At 33.7% G+C, this 15706-nt stretch overlaps 1 protein-coding gene across 1 annotated transcript in view; it reads right to left on the bottom strand.

Moving 5' to 3' along the window:
• The window catches only part of TBC1D32 (TBC1 domain family, member 32), a 75365-nt gene extending 60074 nt beyond the window's left edge, over nucleotides 1-15291 (bottom strand). The window contains exons 1-14 of the mRNA XM_009705173.1: nucleotides 15137-15291; nucleotides 11451-11612; nucleotides 8484-8661; nucleotides 7763-7834; nucleotides 6437-6562; nucleotides 5450-5528; nucleotides 5201-5301; nucleotides 5053-5114; nucleotides 4405-4549; nucleotides 3619-3678; nucleotides 2545-2644; nucleotides 2130-2271; nucleotides 661-749; nucleotides 270-412 (exon numbers count right to left, since the gene is read on the bottom strand). Of these exons, the coding sequence (XP_009703475.1) occupies nucleotides 270-412; nucleotides 661-749; nucleotides 2130-2271; nucleotides 2545-2644; nucleotides 3619-3678; nucleotides 4405-4549; nucleotides 5053-5114; nucleotides 5201-5301; nucleotides 5450-5528; nucleotides 6437-6562; nucleotides 7763-7834; nucleotides 8484-8661; nucleotides 11451-11612; nucleotides 15137-15291 (1614 nt within the window). The remainder of the gene's footprint in view (nucleotides 1-269; nucleotides 413-660; nucleotides 750-2129; nucleotides 2272-2544; nucleotides 2645-3618; nucleotides 3679-4404; nucleotides 4550-5052; nucleotides 5115-5200; nucleotides 5302-5449; nucleotides 5529-6436; nucleotides 6563-7762; nucleotides 7835-8483; nucleotides 8662-11450; nucleotides 11613-15136) is intronic.
• Between the last annotated feature and the right edge of the window lie 415 nt (nucleotides 15292-15706).

Genomic DNA, 15706 nt, shown 5'->3' on the forward strand with positions numbered 1-15706 from the left:
GAAGACAGACACGTGTGCGGCCATAGCTTTCCTTTTGAGACAGGTCTCACTACAGCACAATATTTGCTACTATTCACAAGACTTCAAGAAAACCAAGTTTGTCAGACCAATCATAACAACAGCCTACACTAGTTAAGGTATACTATAGTAGCTAATGTAGAAAATACTACAGAAGTTACCATGCGACTAAATAAATATTCTACACAGAAGATACAGAAAAATAATACTACTCTATAGATTTAAAAATTATTTGGAAGATTACTACAAACCTCTGTGCCACTCAGTAAACTTTGAACAGGATGAAGTAGGGCATCTATCACTGCATCCGTATATAAACATTCAGCAGCACATCCTGTTTGATCACAAAAAACTTGCAGAATCTCCATAACAAGACTTGCTGGAGAATAATTGTCTGGTGAACACAAGGAGTATTTGTTTATATTTTAACTTACACAGACATATTTATACAGCTTATGTAGATGCTTCCGAATTATAATTTTGTTAAGCACTGATTTAACACAGAGGGAAGAAGGAAAGGTAAAGGATGAAGGGAAGAGAAAAATCTGCACAAATAACAGATTCAAATTAAAAATTGCAAAAAAGTTACCACATGCCTCATTATAATTATATATATTAGCATGTATTAAAACAAACATTTACCTGTATGTGCTGCCAAAGCTGTCTTTGAGTAACTTGGAGAGTAATAAATAAGCTGAGTAAATAACACCAACAGATCGGTTACGGATACACTATCTATTAAAAAAAAAAAAAAAGGAAAGTACTCTACAAATTAAAGTGCAACTTTAGTTCTACAAATAAAATGGATTTTGCAAATATATGTAACCAATGCCTTGCTTTATTGAGGAAATCAACATATGTACAACCGAAGAAGAAAAGGACATGTATGTCCCTGAAACGCTACCAAGGTATTTCATGATCAACTTATAAGCCTTGACCTTGCCCCCAATTCAGTCAATTGCAATTTTACCATGTCTTCCACTGAAACAAATGTCAGCCAAAGTTTGAGAATGCTGAATATACACAGCTGTAGGAAAAAGTATTACCTTGATATTAGATTAAGTGAAACAACTGGAAAAAGAGACAAGCTGTCAGACAACTCTTCCTCAGGTCAGAAACAAAATGAACAGACGTAGCTAAATGCAGGTCAGGAAGTATTGCTCCAAGTTTAATGTAATTATGTTAATAAATGAGACAATTTATGAGGAAAGAGTTGCTATCTATGAAGCTGAGAAGGATACTATTAAGAAGACAGATGGTGAGACTGTTACTTTTGTAAGTGAGAGAAAAAAGCAACCATCACCAACGGATCACTGCTTGAATGGTGTTACACAGATAATCCATAAATGACAAAAGTGCTCCATTAGTAGATGTTTCTTCCTCACAACTGTTCTACATTGGATCTATTAAGTCCTGATCCTCAAACCAGAGGGACAAAATACCTTCAAAACACACGTCTCAGAATTACTATCCAGCAACGTTTTGAATTCTACACTGAATTTAATAGAGATATTAATGTAATGGAACACTACAATTGTTCTCACATACTTGCATTTGCCAACCCTGCATAATGTATCATCATATGCAGATTTCTCTAGATATCCAAGGGCTTCTCCATTTCTTATCTTCTGTCCTTATCAACACCTCTGTTCCACAGGTACAGACCCTTTCCTCTACCATGGTTTCACCTTAATTATGTTAATAGGTTAAGCTCAGAGCAATTGTTTTCAATTTGCAATTAGCTTGAAATACTGATTTTGTTTCACAGCTGAAAAACAGTTTTGGTCCCTGGACATGCCTCTCTTCCAACCAATTATATCAATTGGTTTGGCAAAAAATATTACTCACACCTAGAAAGACAGAGTCACTTACACATTGATCCAACTCTTCTTCAATATTAAATTAATATATTAAACCTAAGTACAAAAATGATCTATTCAACCACATCTATCAAAGACTAAAAACCTGTGCTGATGCTCAAAATTACCTATACCATCTTTCAAGAAAGGTTTCGAGTATTTTCCTATGATGTCGACAATACTGCAGTGTAAACATTTATCAAGTACAGATAAAGTGTTGCTCAACAGGCTTCATTTTCCTCAGCCCTCCACTTACCTTTTTTATTTTTCAGCTGTACAGGAAAGAGATTTCGGCCTTGCTTATAGATCAACAGTCTTCCTAAAAGGCACAGTGAATGAACAAAATAGATGTACTGCAATTCTGGTCCAGTGTAAGAAAAGTTCTGCTTATCACCTTTAACAATAAAACCAAAAAATTAGAACTTGACTCTTGGTTTACTGTACAGTACCTAGCTACTACCTGCAACGTACATGGATCATTTTGTATATAAAGACAGACAACTTAAGTAACTAACTACTGCTATTAGTGTTCTTTCAAAAGACAGACATACAATATTCTGGAAAGAAAAAGAACAGATAGAATGTCTTCCTCTTGAGGCAGCATGTTCAAAGACCTAGAGAATGCAGATGTATGTGCATATAATGAAAAACATGCAAAGATACTCACTACAATGCTGCTGGGAGAAGTCATTGACTCTGGAATTTTTATTAACTGCTGCCTTGCAAAATTCAAAATAATCAAGACATTGCTGGACAGCTGCATTAATCTGTGGAAAAAAGCACAAAATAATAAAATACCTAGTATTTTACAACAAAGTCATTCTCTCTTGTATCCAAGTACTGTCCTTTAACACAAGAACCTAAATATCCACTTCACTGCAATTACTTCATGTTTCAGTGCTTTGGATGGGTTAACCAACAGGAGGCAAAATTTTACAGGGCTATTAAAATACATTGCCATTATTATTATATTATCACACTACAAGCTCTATAAGCTCTAAGACAACCTATGAAAAAGAGTACAGAGAACATGCAAGTATTCTGGGAAGTTAATGGCAATCTGATTGCCATATTGTCATTACTATGGAAGGTTTTAATTTTCCACACATGAAAAACTTGGTCTTGAATACACTTACTAAACTAGGTTTGGCTGCCGGGTGCTGTCAGTGCTATTACTGTTCTTTGCAGAAGTGTTGTATCATTATCATAGCATTATCATCTAATCAATGTATATAAAAGCTTAAAAATTCTTAGGGTGGATTTAGAAAGAAACCACAAATATAACATACGAACAAAGAAGTACATTTAGATTTATTACAGTTTGGAGCTGCTAACATTTATTCACAAGCGTAACTAAAACATACAGACATACACATAAAAAAATACTTTATTAGACGTTTACTCTATTTTTATAAAATAGATTAGACTACCCTGCTTGTGGACTTCCTATTATAAACTTTTTGTTGCATGGCACAAATAACAATCCTGATTAAACACCTGCTATAAAACATCCAAATTTCCCCTTACTTAGAGCTGGTCACGTACCCTTCTTTGCATTTACCAATGATTCATTCAAGCAAAGAGAAATTTAAAAAAATAATAATAATTTAAATCCAAAAGGCTCAGCTAGATAAACATGGAACTGCTCTAACAAAAGGGAAAAAAGGGGGAAAAAATGTTCAAACCACAATGTGCAAAGCAAGAATAAGTTCCAAGTAAATTTGCCTTGGGAAATACTTACCAAAGATTTATATTTCTTTTCCAAAAGCCTAAGTACCACTGTTCTGCTGTAATATGCATGCTAAAATGACAAAGAAGACCTAATGTTAACTTCAAGCATATAAGTTTTATTTTTTAATTAAAAAAGTAGAAATTATCTCTGATTCTGTTCTATTAGGGATCCTGTTCACAGTACATATTTAATGTATTAAACTCCAGCTTATCTAAACCAGTATTATACTCAATTGAGCCTTTTGTTTGCAGTACTTTTAAGATGACAAAAAAAATTATGTCATTAGAAAAATGCGTAGCAGAACATGCACTAAAACAGAAAAACAATAACTATGCTGAAATGTTAAACTATGTATTTTGACATTGTCATGTAAATCCTAAATTGCAAGTTTATATATGGTAGGCTGCAAAAAGCTGTAACATCCACTGGAGGTTAGCAAGTTGTGTGCAGCATATAGCTGTACTTTCATGCTCATCACTTCTTCCAGCAAAATATTTGCATCTCTTGATGGCTGTCAGTCAATTATGACAAAGTGACTGAAGTCACAAAGCGCAGTAAGTTCTCAGAAGCTTCATGAAAACTAGTAACTGAATAGAAATAAAGGGAGAGAGAAGTATTAAAGGGCAAAGGACATAAACGCCAAAAAAAAAAAAAACCCAGTCTTCCTTAATTACAGTGTTTATTAAAGGTTGCTATCAGGACACAATAGGTTTGTGATAATAATAGTCAAAAATCAAACTTTCCAAAATATATGTCAGACATGGACAAGTTACGGGTTCTTGGGTTTTTGCTTACCGTCCACTTTTTAAACCATACTGCTTTGATATCTAGCAGAGCCAAGAAGTAGACTGGACTCAAAAAATCTGGAGAGGCAGGATGATTAGGCTCATGTTTTACTGACAAAAGTGACAAGGTACTCTCTACTACCTCTTCCATGTACCTTATGACACAAATAGGAAAAAATGAACAGAAACCAAAAATCACTTAAATGTTTCCACCAGTAATATTCAGGAACAAATTTCTTGTAAAACCTTGTTGTTCAGATAAATCATAAATATCAACAACATTAACTTGATCTTGTAAGGATATTAATTCTTTGTATTACCATGAATAAAACTACTACTAACATACATGTATATTCTCCTAATTACATATTTTATAAGTGCTAAATATTACACTTGTTACTTTGTAAAAACATTATTTTTGTTAAAAAGCACTTGGAACACTTCAAAAGCTAAGTAAGCAGATTAATATGACCCATGACTACTCCTATGCAACTTCCCTATTCCACTTTTCCCAGCCTCCATTATTATTTCCCCCCTTATCACTGACCAGTCATTTGTGCATCCTGTAATCGACCCTTTCATAAAGTTATATGTACCTAATTATATATTGAAAATCTTTACATTAAAAAACAGTGACAGGTTTTTGAAGGTGACATACTTTTCCGGATGACGAATCCAGGAAGATGGAGCTTCCTTTTGATACTCATTTAAAAGGCGGACCTGAAAACATAATAAATAAAATTAAAAAATAAAAAATGCATGGTGTTTCAGTAATGATAAAAAAGGTAAAGAAAGTTCATTTATACCTTTTTAAGTAAACTATTTATATCTGTGTTAGATACATCCAGACCAGCTGAAATACGAAGAGAGTATTCTCCAGAAAGAAAGTGCAACTCCAAGTGTCTTGCTAAAAAAGGAAGGAAAAAAACCACAAAACTCACCTCCATGACAATAGTGGTAAAACAGACCATACTATACAGCTTCATTATAAAAGTTAACTGATTTTCAGGAATTACATGACTCATGAAGTCTTAAATGTAATTAAATGCACATACCTAAACTTGTATAAACATCTCTTGTCATATTAAATGGAGAAGACGAAAAGGTTTTTGCATAGAACCTAAGAATTTTCTCCTAAGGGAGAAAAAGCAAGCAATGTATTAAACAGTCATGTAACTGTGTATTATTATTGTACAATAAACAATGTAGTGGTATTATTCTTGATATTATATATTGCTCAGATACCTCTACAGATGTTAAGCATATTTTATAAAAATACACAGTTTGGGACCACAGAAACCTAAAGTCCAAAGAAAATTTTACTCGAATACTTTAACTGACAGTACCAATGCAAAGCCTCACTGAGATACAAAGTAGATCAGGGAATATCACTGTACTTTTCCATTAACATTAATGTTTTTATGTTATTAAACGTACCAGTCACTTGTAACTAGCACTATTTTAAAAGAAACTGTAGACCTAAGCTGAAAGAGAAATACATGACAGCAGCTGGGGCAACTTTTATATTTATTTGGTAATTACTTTAAAATACGAAGAAAAAGAAAAAAAGGCTTAATTGGCATAATAAACAATCTAAAAGTAGTTTAAGCAGCTGCCATTTTTTTCCTCTTCAGTGCCTGTGTAATATTATTATGTATCATTTTCTCATCACCATGGAGCATATACCTGACTTAAATAAGAAATATTAACATGACATGTTTTACAGAACAGCATTGTCAATTTTTTACACATCTGTTTGCTAAAAGTCATTCAGACCTCTTCATTCCCACTAAAAGATATGCAAATGAGTACTCCAGACTCTAAAAATTCTATTGAAATCCTGTTGTAATCCTTTAAATCAAGACCTACTGGAATCATACAGTTCTTTTACTTCAAAAAGAGTTTATGTGATACATACACAAATAATAAAATGTCTTGGGACTCGCTGGACTACTCATAACACATACGTAACTTCTTATTCCTCTTCAGTACTCTTTGCTATGGCTACACATCTGATAACTAAATACAGAACATTAGCTTACACTGAATGTTGCATCAGGATCTGAGAGAGACATCATTAGATGTTTACGCAGATTTGGCCAACTCTCAGAGTTCAGTATATCAGAAGCAGGGGCAAAGCAGAGTGTCTGCAATGCTTCTTGGCGAACCTGAAGTGGTGAAAAAGATAAACATCACAAATCCGTTCACAGCAACCTCTCAAATACGTAATTTAGAATAAAATTTGGAGGAAGGAAGGAACAGGACCTGGCTGTAGAAAAGATAAGGAATTTCAGAATACATGTCTTCTGCTATGTTTTTATGGTAATTTGGACATAACACTACATCACTGAGCAAAAAAAATAAGCATGTATTCGAAGAAGTAACAAAACCATTTTATACAGGTTTTCAATACTGGATGCGACGGCTATGTTCTACTTTCTGCTTGTAATCAAATATTTTGTTATCAAGGAATATAGGAAACTATCACCAAATACAAATGTGCCTAGCAGATCTCTAAAATGTCATTAAAGGAAAGTGGAAACAGAGTTATTAGACACTATGTTTTACTGCTGAATTTTCATCAGCATTATAATCTCAATAATTTCAAATAACTTTTTTTTTTGTTCTATTTGTAGACAACTGTAATCTCTAGTAATTTATTTCATGGTACTGAAACTGTAGGAAATTTTAACAATATTTAATAGCATCAGATTTTTACCCGGTTTTCTAATAAAATTCGATCACAATGTATATACCAGTTCCTACCTACCATGCCTTTTTCAAATGCCAGATAATCCCAACCAAATCTTACTGAGACAGCACTCTCAAAATGTTGTTTCTCCAAGATTCAAAAATACCAGCAGTTAGAGCTGACTGGTGGTTAAGGACCCAAAGTAGTTCTGCCACTGACAGGAAGGCAAACTGAACTTGGACTTTATATATTTCATCTTGCAGGAGCTTGTTGGCAAATCAGCAGGCATCTCTCTCTTTTGTTAGTGGTAACACAAAGGACAACACAGAAGTTACCAAGGAGGGCAAGGGGCATATATACAGGAAAATAAGCTTCAATAATTTTATTTCTCACAGAACAACTTTTTCCAAACTAAAAACGCCCACCTATAGCACATAAACTCCTAACAAAAACCAAAAAAAAAACCTTGCCGCAACACTAGCTTTTGAACCAGATGGCTATGAACAATGAAATACTGCCCTGCAGGGCAGCTGCTGCACTGAAGCCAAGATCTATGAACCAACAGAGACAAGATTCCACCTAGGTACATATGAACTCTTATGTACATACAGTCTGTTTTCTAATATGCCACCAACATTCATTTATATCAACATTTTATTTCTTCTTTCAAACTTACTTCCTTAGGCTGAATAGGGTCAAGCCTTTCTACAAGCAGCTGCAGTTGTTCTTGACTCATGAATGTATAGCTCTGTAATGCACATTATAAAATGATCATTAGTATGTTTTATTAAACTGAACAGCAGAAGATTAAAATCATCAGTCTTTCTGATATCTAATTTATTTTTCATAATTAGGACTTCAACATTTATACTAATTTAATGTTAAAGTCAACATTCTAAATGTATCCTGCCATTTGCCTGAAGTTAAACTTACAGCAACAAAAATACCACTATGTATTTTGCTTCACTTTACTTAAAAGTTTCCTGTATCATCATAAAATCCCTTATAATAATTCATTCAGTAAGTAATATAGCATAGTGCAGCAGTCTGGAAATTAACTGCACACCACTTGGCTCCTAAAGTAAAATCACAAAGAGTTAAATGATGTATTGCTTTTACCATTATTTTATCTTTTCCTATGCAGTACTTGCATAGGTACTTTACAGCATATGGGCATCATACTAATCTCATCTAGCATATGCTGTCTAAAGGTTAGATAGCTAGTATAAGCTTAGTAATTCAGACTGAAAGAAAGGTAATTAATTCATTCTAGGATATACCAAAGATAGGAAGGATGACTCTTTTTTCTAGGGCTGATCTCAATCTCCACTGACAGAAACTTAACAATTTTGCAGTACCATGCTTATTTCATAACATAGAGAGAAAACACATTGTACTTGGTTGAAGGAGGAGTCACTGTCAGAACAGTTGTCTGTATAATAGCCACTCTGACGTTCTTTCTTTGTTTTCCTATCCAGCTCCTTATCACGCATCCGATCTTCTTCAAACTTGTTAATCAAAGATTCTACCACAACCATCATGACATTCTTCAAGGCATGCATCATTTCTCTGTATCTTTAAAGTAAAGATTATTTTAATATTAAAAAGCATTAAAATCACTAATTAAAAAAAAATTTCACTAAATCCTGAGTAAGGAATATAGCATAATACTACTTGGATCTGAACTCACTGAATTTACAGAAATGAACAAAAGACAAATGCAAATCCAAAACAAGCAACAAAACAGGTATGCACCTTAAATGTTTCAAATAACTATATTTTTTAATTTTATTATAACTCCTTTTTGCCCTTCTAAAACCATTTAATGAAAAACCACTAACATAATCCTGTTCTGAGAGGTTCCTAGAAAAGAATAATGTGAATCCACCAAAACAGAGAATGCGTCCCTGAGAAAACAGGCCAGTTCTCATCCTTGTTACTCTTTACTCTTGAAGTTCAACACTCAATTTTTCTTCTGCTATGAGCCTCGAGCAGAACCCACAGAAGAGACCACATCATCCCGATTCAAGATTTTGAGTACAGGTCATGCACACATAACAAGTTTCTCTCAACAAAACCGTCATTTTTCTAAGTTACATAAATTGAACAATAATATCCACAGGAAAACAATTCAAAATAAAAGCTGCTTCATAAAAACATCCTATTGTGAAATGTTGGTATTTTATTTCAATTTTTTTTTTTACTTTAAGGCTACTATTACTTATTTTACGGTCACAAACTACCACACTGTGCTTTATATCCTCCTACTTCTCAAATTAAAAATGTAAGATACAGACATATTTAGTTCATTGGAGTTTCTTCTACCAACTTTAACGAACACAAGAAGCCTAAGCTCCTGATCCTCAAAACAAAGGGCCACAAACAGTATAATCTGAAAAACAGTCATCCCAACATCTGATTTCCAGGTGAAAATAAAAGCCAAGTATAGATGACTAAGAACTGCTTTCTAACATAAATAACTGTACTACGAAAATACAGAATGTATCACTAAGGTGTTAAATTCCTTAACACATTTTTCTCCATGAATACCTTTAAATATACTACCTACCACAGAAAATTAGTAATCGCAATGAGCAAAACTGGAACCTTGAATGATCCTGAGACCATCACAGTGAGATCCGATAATGCAAGATCAGAGTTCAGGATGCTTGCAGACAGGTGACAAGAAAAGGACCCTTTAAAAGCATGGTTCATAAAACATATTTCTGTATACTAGATAAGAAACCTTCTGAAAACAAACAGAAAATACCATCTTCTAGAACAGAAAAATACACTGTTTTTTAATTCCTTTCTTACTGAGGACACATAGTAAACACAGGCATCACAACAAAATCCTAGTTCCACTAAAAAGAGAGATGGAGATGAAATTAAGATTATGCAATAAAAATGAGTAAAAAAAATAGTTCAGCTGAAGTAGTGTATAAAATCTTTTTAGTAGTTCAAATATACAAGACAAAATTGTCTTTTTTGTTTTCTTCCTCTAACACGTAAAAACGACCACCGATGCTAAAATAGTGAGAGGTTGGTCAGTTGGGTTTCATTTTTCAACATTCACCATTTCAGGTGCTCATTTTAATTTCATTGTTTTCACATTGTAATGGTTCAGCCTCAGTAAAGATCTCATCATGGCTTTCTCTGACAATTAAAAATAGACAGGCAAGGATCTGATTCACTATGATGACAAAAGTATACTGTCTTAATTAAAGAAACAATACTCTTAGAACTGCTTTAAGCATTGTGATGTAGCTAGATCTTGTACAGAAATTCCAAAAATGATGTGATGCACAGACTAAACTTCTGAAGTCTTACATATTTTCTGGAAATAACAGCTGTATATACTGAAATCCATTTTATAAGTACTACTGATCACTGCTTTAAAAAAATCACAGCAATTATCTGCCTATGCAAATTCAAAATCCAAAGCATGAAAATTCAGTAAGAGAGCTACCAGCCTATGCATTCCAAGAAAAAGTTATTTTGATGTCCATAGTAAAGTGAATAAAGTTAGTAGGGAAGAGATGACTAAGAAAAGAATTTAACTGGTACTCACAGAGGTTTTTCTATTTAAGGCTTCTTTACCAAATATGGTGTTCAAAGCCAATTAATCTGGACCACAGACCCTGTAATATGCCGACGTGGTTTTGCACATCTACTGATTTCTGGCCATCCGACAGTCTAGGTCAAAAAATCTTGGATAATTATACAGTTGGTCCACATACCAATTCCACATTATACAGACAGTACTGCAGAAGTACTTTTGCATGTACACTAAAACACAAAGCAAGACAGCTCAAACTTCAATTTTTATACCAGTCAATGAAAACAGACCTGACTAAAGCTACTACTCTCACAGGACACCTGGCCAGATCCCAAGGAAGCAATCTTCAAAAACCACACATGTATTCTAATAATTTATTTTTTTTTTTAACAAAACAACATTGTCACGCAGACTCTCCATTTATACCTAAGGAAATTATTAAACTTTAATACCTGATAAGACCAATTTTTCCTTTTGGTAAACTTCCATATCACAACTGAATTTAATTTGCAGCTAATCTTACCCCTGCCTAACTCCAGTCCTAGATACCTCAAAAACTTCAAAGATTTGCTACCGATCTTTTTATGCAATAGTTCATAATCTTAACTCCAGAGTGAGATGAAGCATGACAATTGCAATGTAGGATGGGAATATTCGAATTGCTTAGCACTGATTTTTGAAAGCAAAGAATCACCTTTGTCACCCATTGGTTCAGATTTTATTTTTTCAAAACAAGTTCTGTAAAGAAGAAAGGAAGACAAAGACCAAGAAGAAACAAAAATGTGAATTACACGTATATACTCACTCTTTTGATTCACGAGTCTTTTTAGTAACATGTTGGACAAGCATGTCATAGCCAGATACTTCACCCTGATTTTGTGCAGAAGTACATTTTTCTGTTTCTTCTTCAATCACAGATCCCACAGTATTATTTATATATTGTCTTAGGTATTTCACAAACTCATAGCTGCAACAAATATACAAAATTAAAATGTAACAGATTTCCTCGAGCTCACCATCAAACATTTTCAACATTATATTAACATTCATTACCTTCTCTTCCAGCAGACCTGTTACTTTAAGGTAAGCATTTATGACTGATGCAAAAAAAAGTTTGCTTTTCTTCAATATGGTCATTATGAGCATATTCCAGGAAGAAACAATACCAAATAGTTTCTAATTTCCTTTTGTGCTTCTTTGAAATGTAAAAATCTACTCAGACAAAAGGATAAGGTTTTGCAGACAAAAATCATAGAATATCAAGAAATCTCAAATTTGAAATTCCAAAAGAAACATTACTTGGAGTATCATGAACATAGCACTGTCTTACGATATACCCATCTGGTATTATTATTTATGCAGTATACATACAAAACAAGAAACACAGAAAATGCAATTTATAAATTCTAGCACCTGAGCATGTCTAAGTCTTATGAAAGTCTGTGTGTCATGACAGCATGCAGAAGATCTCACTCAAACCGACAAACTAACCATCTGTACACGTTAAAAATAAGGAAATTGGTACTTTGCGCTCTTATCATTAGATACTCACAGAAACTTGTTTAAACGAAAGACTAATCAGAAGGGGATTTCAAACGAAGGACTCTCGTTGAGTCCTCAGACTGTATTAGCTATAGAAATTGCTAAAAAGTACTGTTCAGAATATATAAATTTTTTTGTTAGTCTTCTGATCTCTATAAAGGACACGGCAAACAGAAACACACAAAAAAGTAATCATACATAAACAGTTGATGCATCATTATATTTTCATTATATCAAATGCTTATGTGTAGCTACTTTGTGTTAATTTGGATAAATACAGAGTGAGAAAAATTCAAATAAAAAAAGTCAGTTCACCATGTAGGTACAAATTCCAAAGCTATAAAATGCAAATGTAAATAAAAGCAACTATTAAAACAGGTAGCAGCTTTTACCTTTCTTGGATATTTAAAAAAAAAAATCTGACTACATTCAAGATGCATTAAAAAAAAATAAGCACAGAAAATTGTGTCTTGTATCATGATACATACTTCTCACTGGATTGCCTATCTCAACTTCTATCAGGTGTAACAGTTATTTTGTTTTTCCCCTCCCTTCATTTTCCACTTATTTCCATTCCTACATCACTTTTGTTCTCAATGACAGTAACAGAAATACATCTCAAGAAAGATGCAAACATGTTTATTCGCATTTTCATTTGTCTTCAAGGCTGGGTTTTTAGTTCTGCAATAATGAAATTGCACATGACTCTCCGCAGAATGAAAGCTTTCATAAAACTTTCTCCCATTTGTTTTATTACGGTAACATTTCCAGGGTGTACATTTTTGCAGTGACTGCTTCACTCTGAAATACACAGCAATTCACATCATTATTCATGCCACTAAATTTATATCTGCTTCATGTCCTAGCCTTGATCTTCTGCATCATTCTTCCATCTTAAAAATGTTTTGCAACAAAGAAGTGTTTCAGCAATGATAGAACTACTTCTTCACATGCAGAATCCAGTCAGACTGATGTGGCTGGGCTTAGAAAGGAAGCACTGGGGGGGCGAAGTGTTAAAAAACTCTAGGACTTCAAGGAAAAAATACAACAGAAAACATGCTACTTATATAGTTAAAAATCCTGATTTCTACTACTGCACATAAATTTTGCACTTGATTCAATTTTCCTTTTTATTAGCTTTTTGAGGATTCTGTGTCTCTGTCTTTTTTACATCAAAGTGGGAATAAAGGACAAAGTAAGGCCTCAAAATCTGATAACATTACTGAGGCAAAATAACCATGAGGTAGAAATGGTGCTGATCAAAGTGCTGAGTTGAACTAGTGTATTGGACAATCCAAAAGCACATACGCTAATAAAGAAGCTTGCAGTCTGGATGGATGGGGTAAGGGTCAAGGACAAAGTTTCTTAACGGTCTCACTAATAAATCGCCATACAACTTCTCTGACCTTCCACGAAAACCAACCCATACCGTCGTGGGTCATGAACAAGACTAGAATATCTCCAGAAACAGACCAGCACCAGAGAGTAATGCTTACATTCTGCATTTAAAGTATCACTTGATTTCCCATTAAATGCAAGCTAAAACTTTCTCATGAAAATTAAGTATCCTTAGGATCACCAATTTTTTAACATACCAGAAAGAGTAATGGATGCCGTTGTTTCACTGTTCTAAACAGGAAAGCTATGTATGCATTGTTTCCACCAGTTGTAGACTTTACTCCCTCATCCTGGGTATTCTCCTAATCAGTCCTCAGAAGAAATACTGTCAGAAATAACTACATGGGTTTTTGGTTGTTTGGGCTTTTTTACTGTGTATATCTTCCTTTAAATAAAAATGTTTTTCCTTTCAAAATTACATGTAATTTTCAACTTTGATATGCTTATAAACAACTTTTTCACTCTCATGTTTGTCATTCAGTAACCTGGTGCTCAAAATTTGCAAGAGACCAACAAAAGCGTTATCAGATACAATTTGTAATAAAAACTGAAATTGAGCTAAAATACAGTTTAAAGTATTTAGCACTTTCAGAAGATACAAAAGCATGAAAGTTTTAATATTATAGTGAAATTTTAAATAAACCCTAGTTCTATTTCACTTATTTACTTTTACCTAACTTCTACCACTGACATAGCAATGCTAAAAACTAGATGAATTGAAGAGAAAATGTAGGTAGTACTGTTTCTGAAAAAAATGCCAAGGAACTAGCTTTCTCAGAAGAAGTCAGGTCACAGAACTCTGGTCCTTATTAAAATGTCTTCAAGGTCATTTCAGCTTGATAGTCTCCTGACTTGTCATAAACGCACACTTAAATCTCCCATGTAGTTAAAAAAAGAACAAGTTACAATACCATGAAAAGAAAAGAGGAGTGTGGGCTCCAGAATTCTAGGTTGCATGTAAGTGAGGTCACCTTGTCAAGTCTGATTTATACATAAGTGTGATGGGGATACATTTCTGCTTTATTCAAAACATAAATTAAAAGACTGACTACCTGATAAGATATACAAGGGTTCAGTAATATAAGCCAGACAGAATAATGAAATATGGAAGCCAAGTAGCCTTCTGAAAATTTACCTTATTTTGAAAACCAAAATTATGTTGTCTAGCAGCTGTCAAAAACACTGCCAGATAGCCTTCAGTGACGATTTCTTCTAGCTTCTCTGCATGTTCGTTTAGTACATCACATGTACACATGCATCAGAGTTGGCTAAGTTAGGTAGCTAAGTAAGTCCCTCTCTCATAAATACATCACCAATTACTATCACAGTAAAAATACATTACCAAGAGCGTAAAAAAAAATTTAAAAACCAAAAAAACTGGCAAAATTAATTTTATTCTCTAAACCAGCATCTTTTGAGATTTGATTAGTGACATATATATAAATACAAACACATTCACACAGCAATATAAATTGTTAACATTTCCCAGGAATAATAGTTCAACACATTTCACCTCCTTCAAAATACTGAAAATAGCAAAAGCATTTTTACTTGTGAAAATTCTCATCTGTTTCCTCCAAATGTAAGAGAATCTCTTCTGCACATTCTACTGATGGGGCTCCTGTGATTTTTTCCTTCACACTCCGCAGCAACTGTCTAAGCATAGACTGTAACAGAGCTTCATCTTCACTTGTAAAGTGAGACATCTGTATAAAGCAAATATAAGAACAATAAGCTCTCATAGTTTTGGGGGTTTTCCTCCCATCGAGATACTAAGAAAAGCATAAATCCCTTAAATTGCCACTTTTTTCCTGTTATCAACAACATGAGATTTTTCTATCAAAAGACAAGACCACAGACAGGAAATACTCGATAGAGCTTATCTTCAAACTGGAAACAAAATAATCAAATCAGTTTTAATAAACCCCCTGTTATCTTAGTACAATACTCTTAAATGAGATATTGCAGTAAGAAAAGCCTGAATATTCCTGTTCGTAGCTGCTTAGGACTTGCCCATCAAACAGGCACAAGACTACACTGTAATTTTTAAAAAAGGAGGTTTTTACAGATGTAATGACTGTATTTTGATGAGAAATCTCTACAAGTCTCTCAGCTGCTTCT

The sequence above is a fragment of the Cariama cristata genome, unplaced genomic scaffold (genome assembly GCF_000690535.1).
Source record: "Cariama cristata isolate BGI_N322 unplaced genomic scaffold, ASM69053v1 scaffold10608, whole genome shotgun sequence".
Lineage (NCBI taxonomy): Eukaryota > Metazoa > Chordata > Aves > Cariamiformes > Cariamidae > Cariama > Cariama cristata.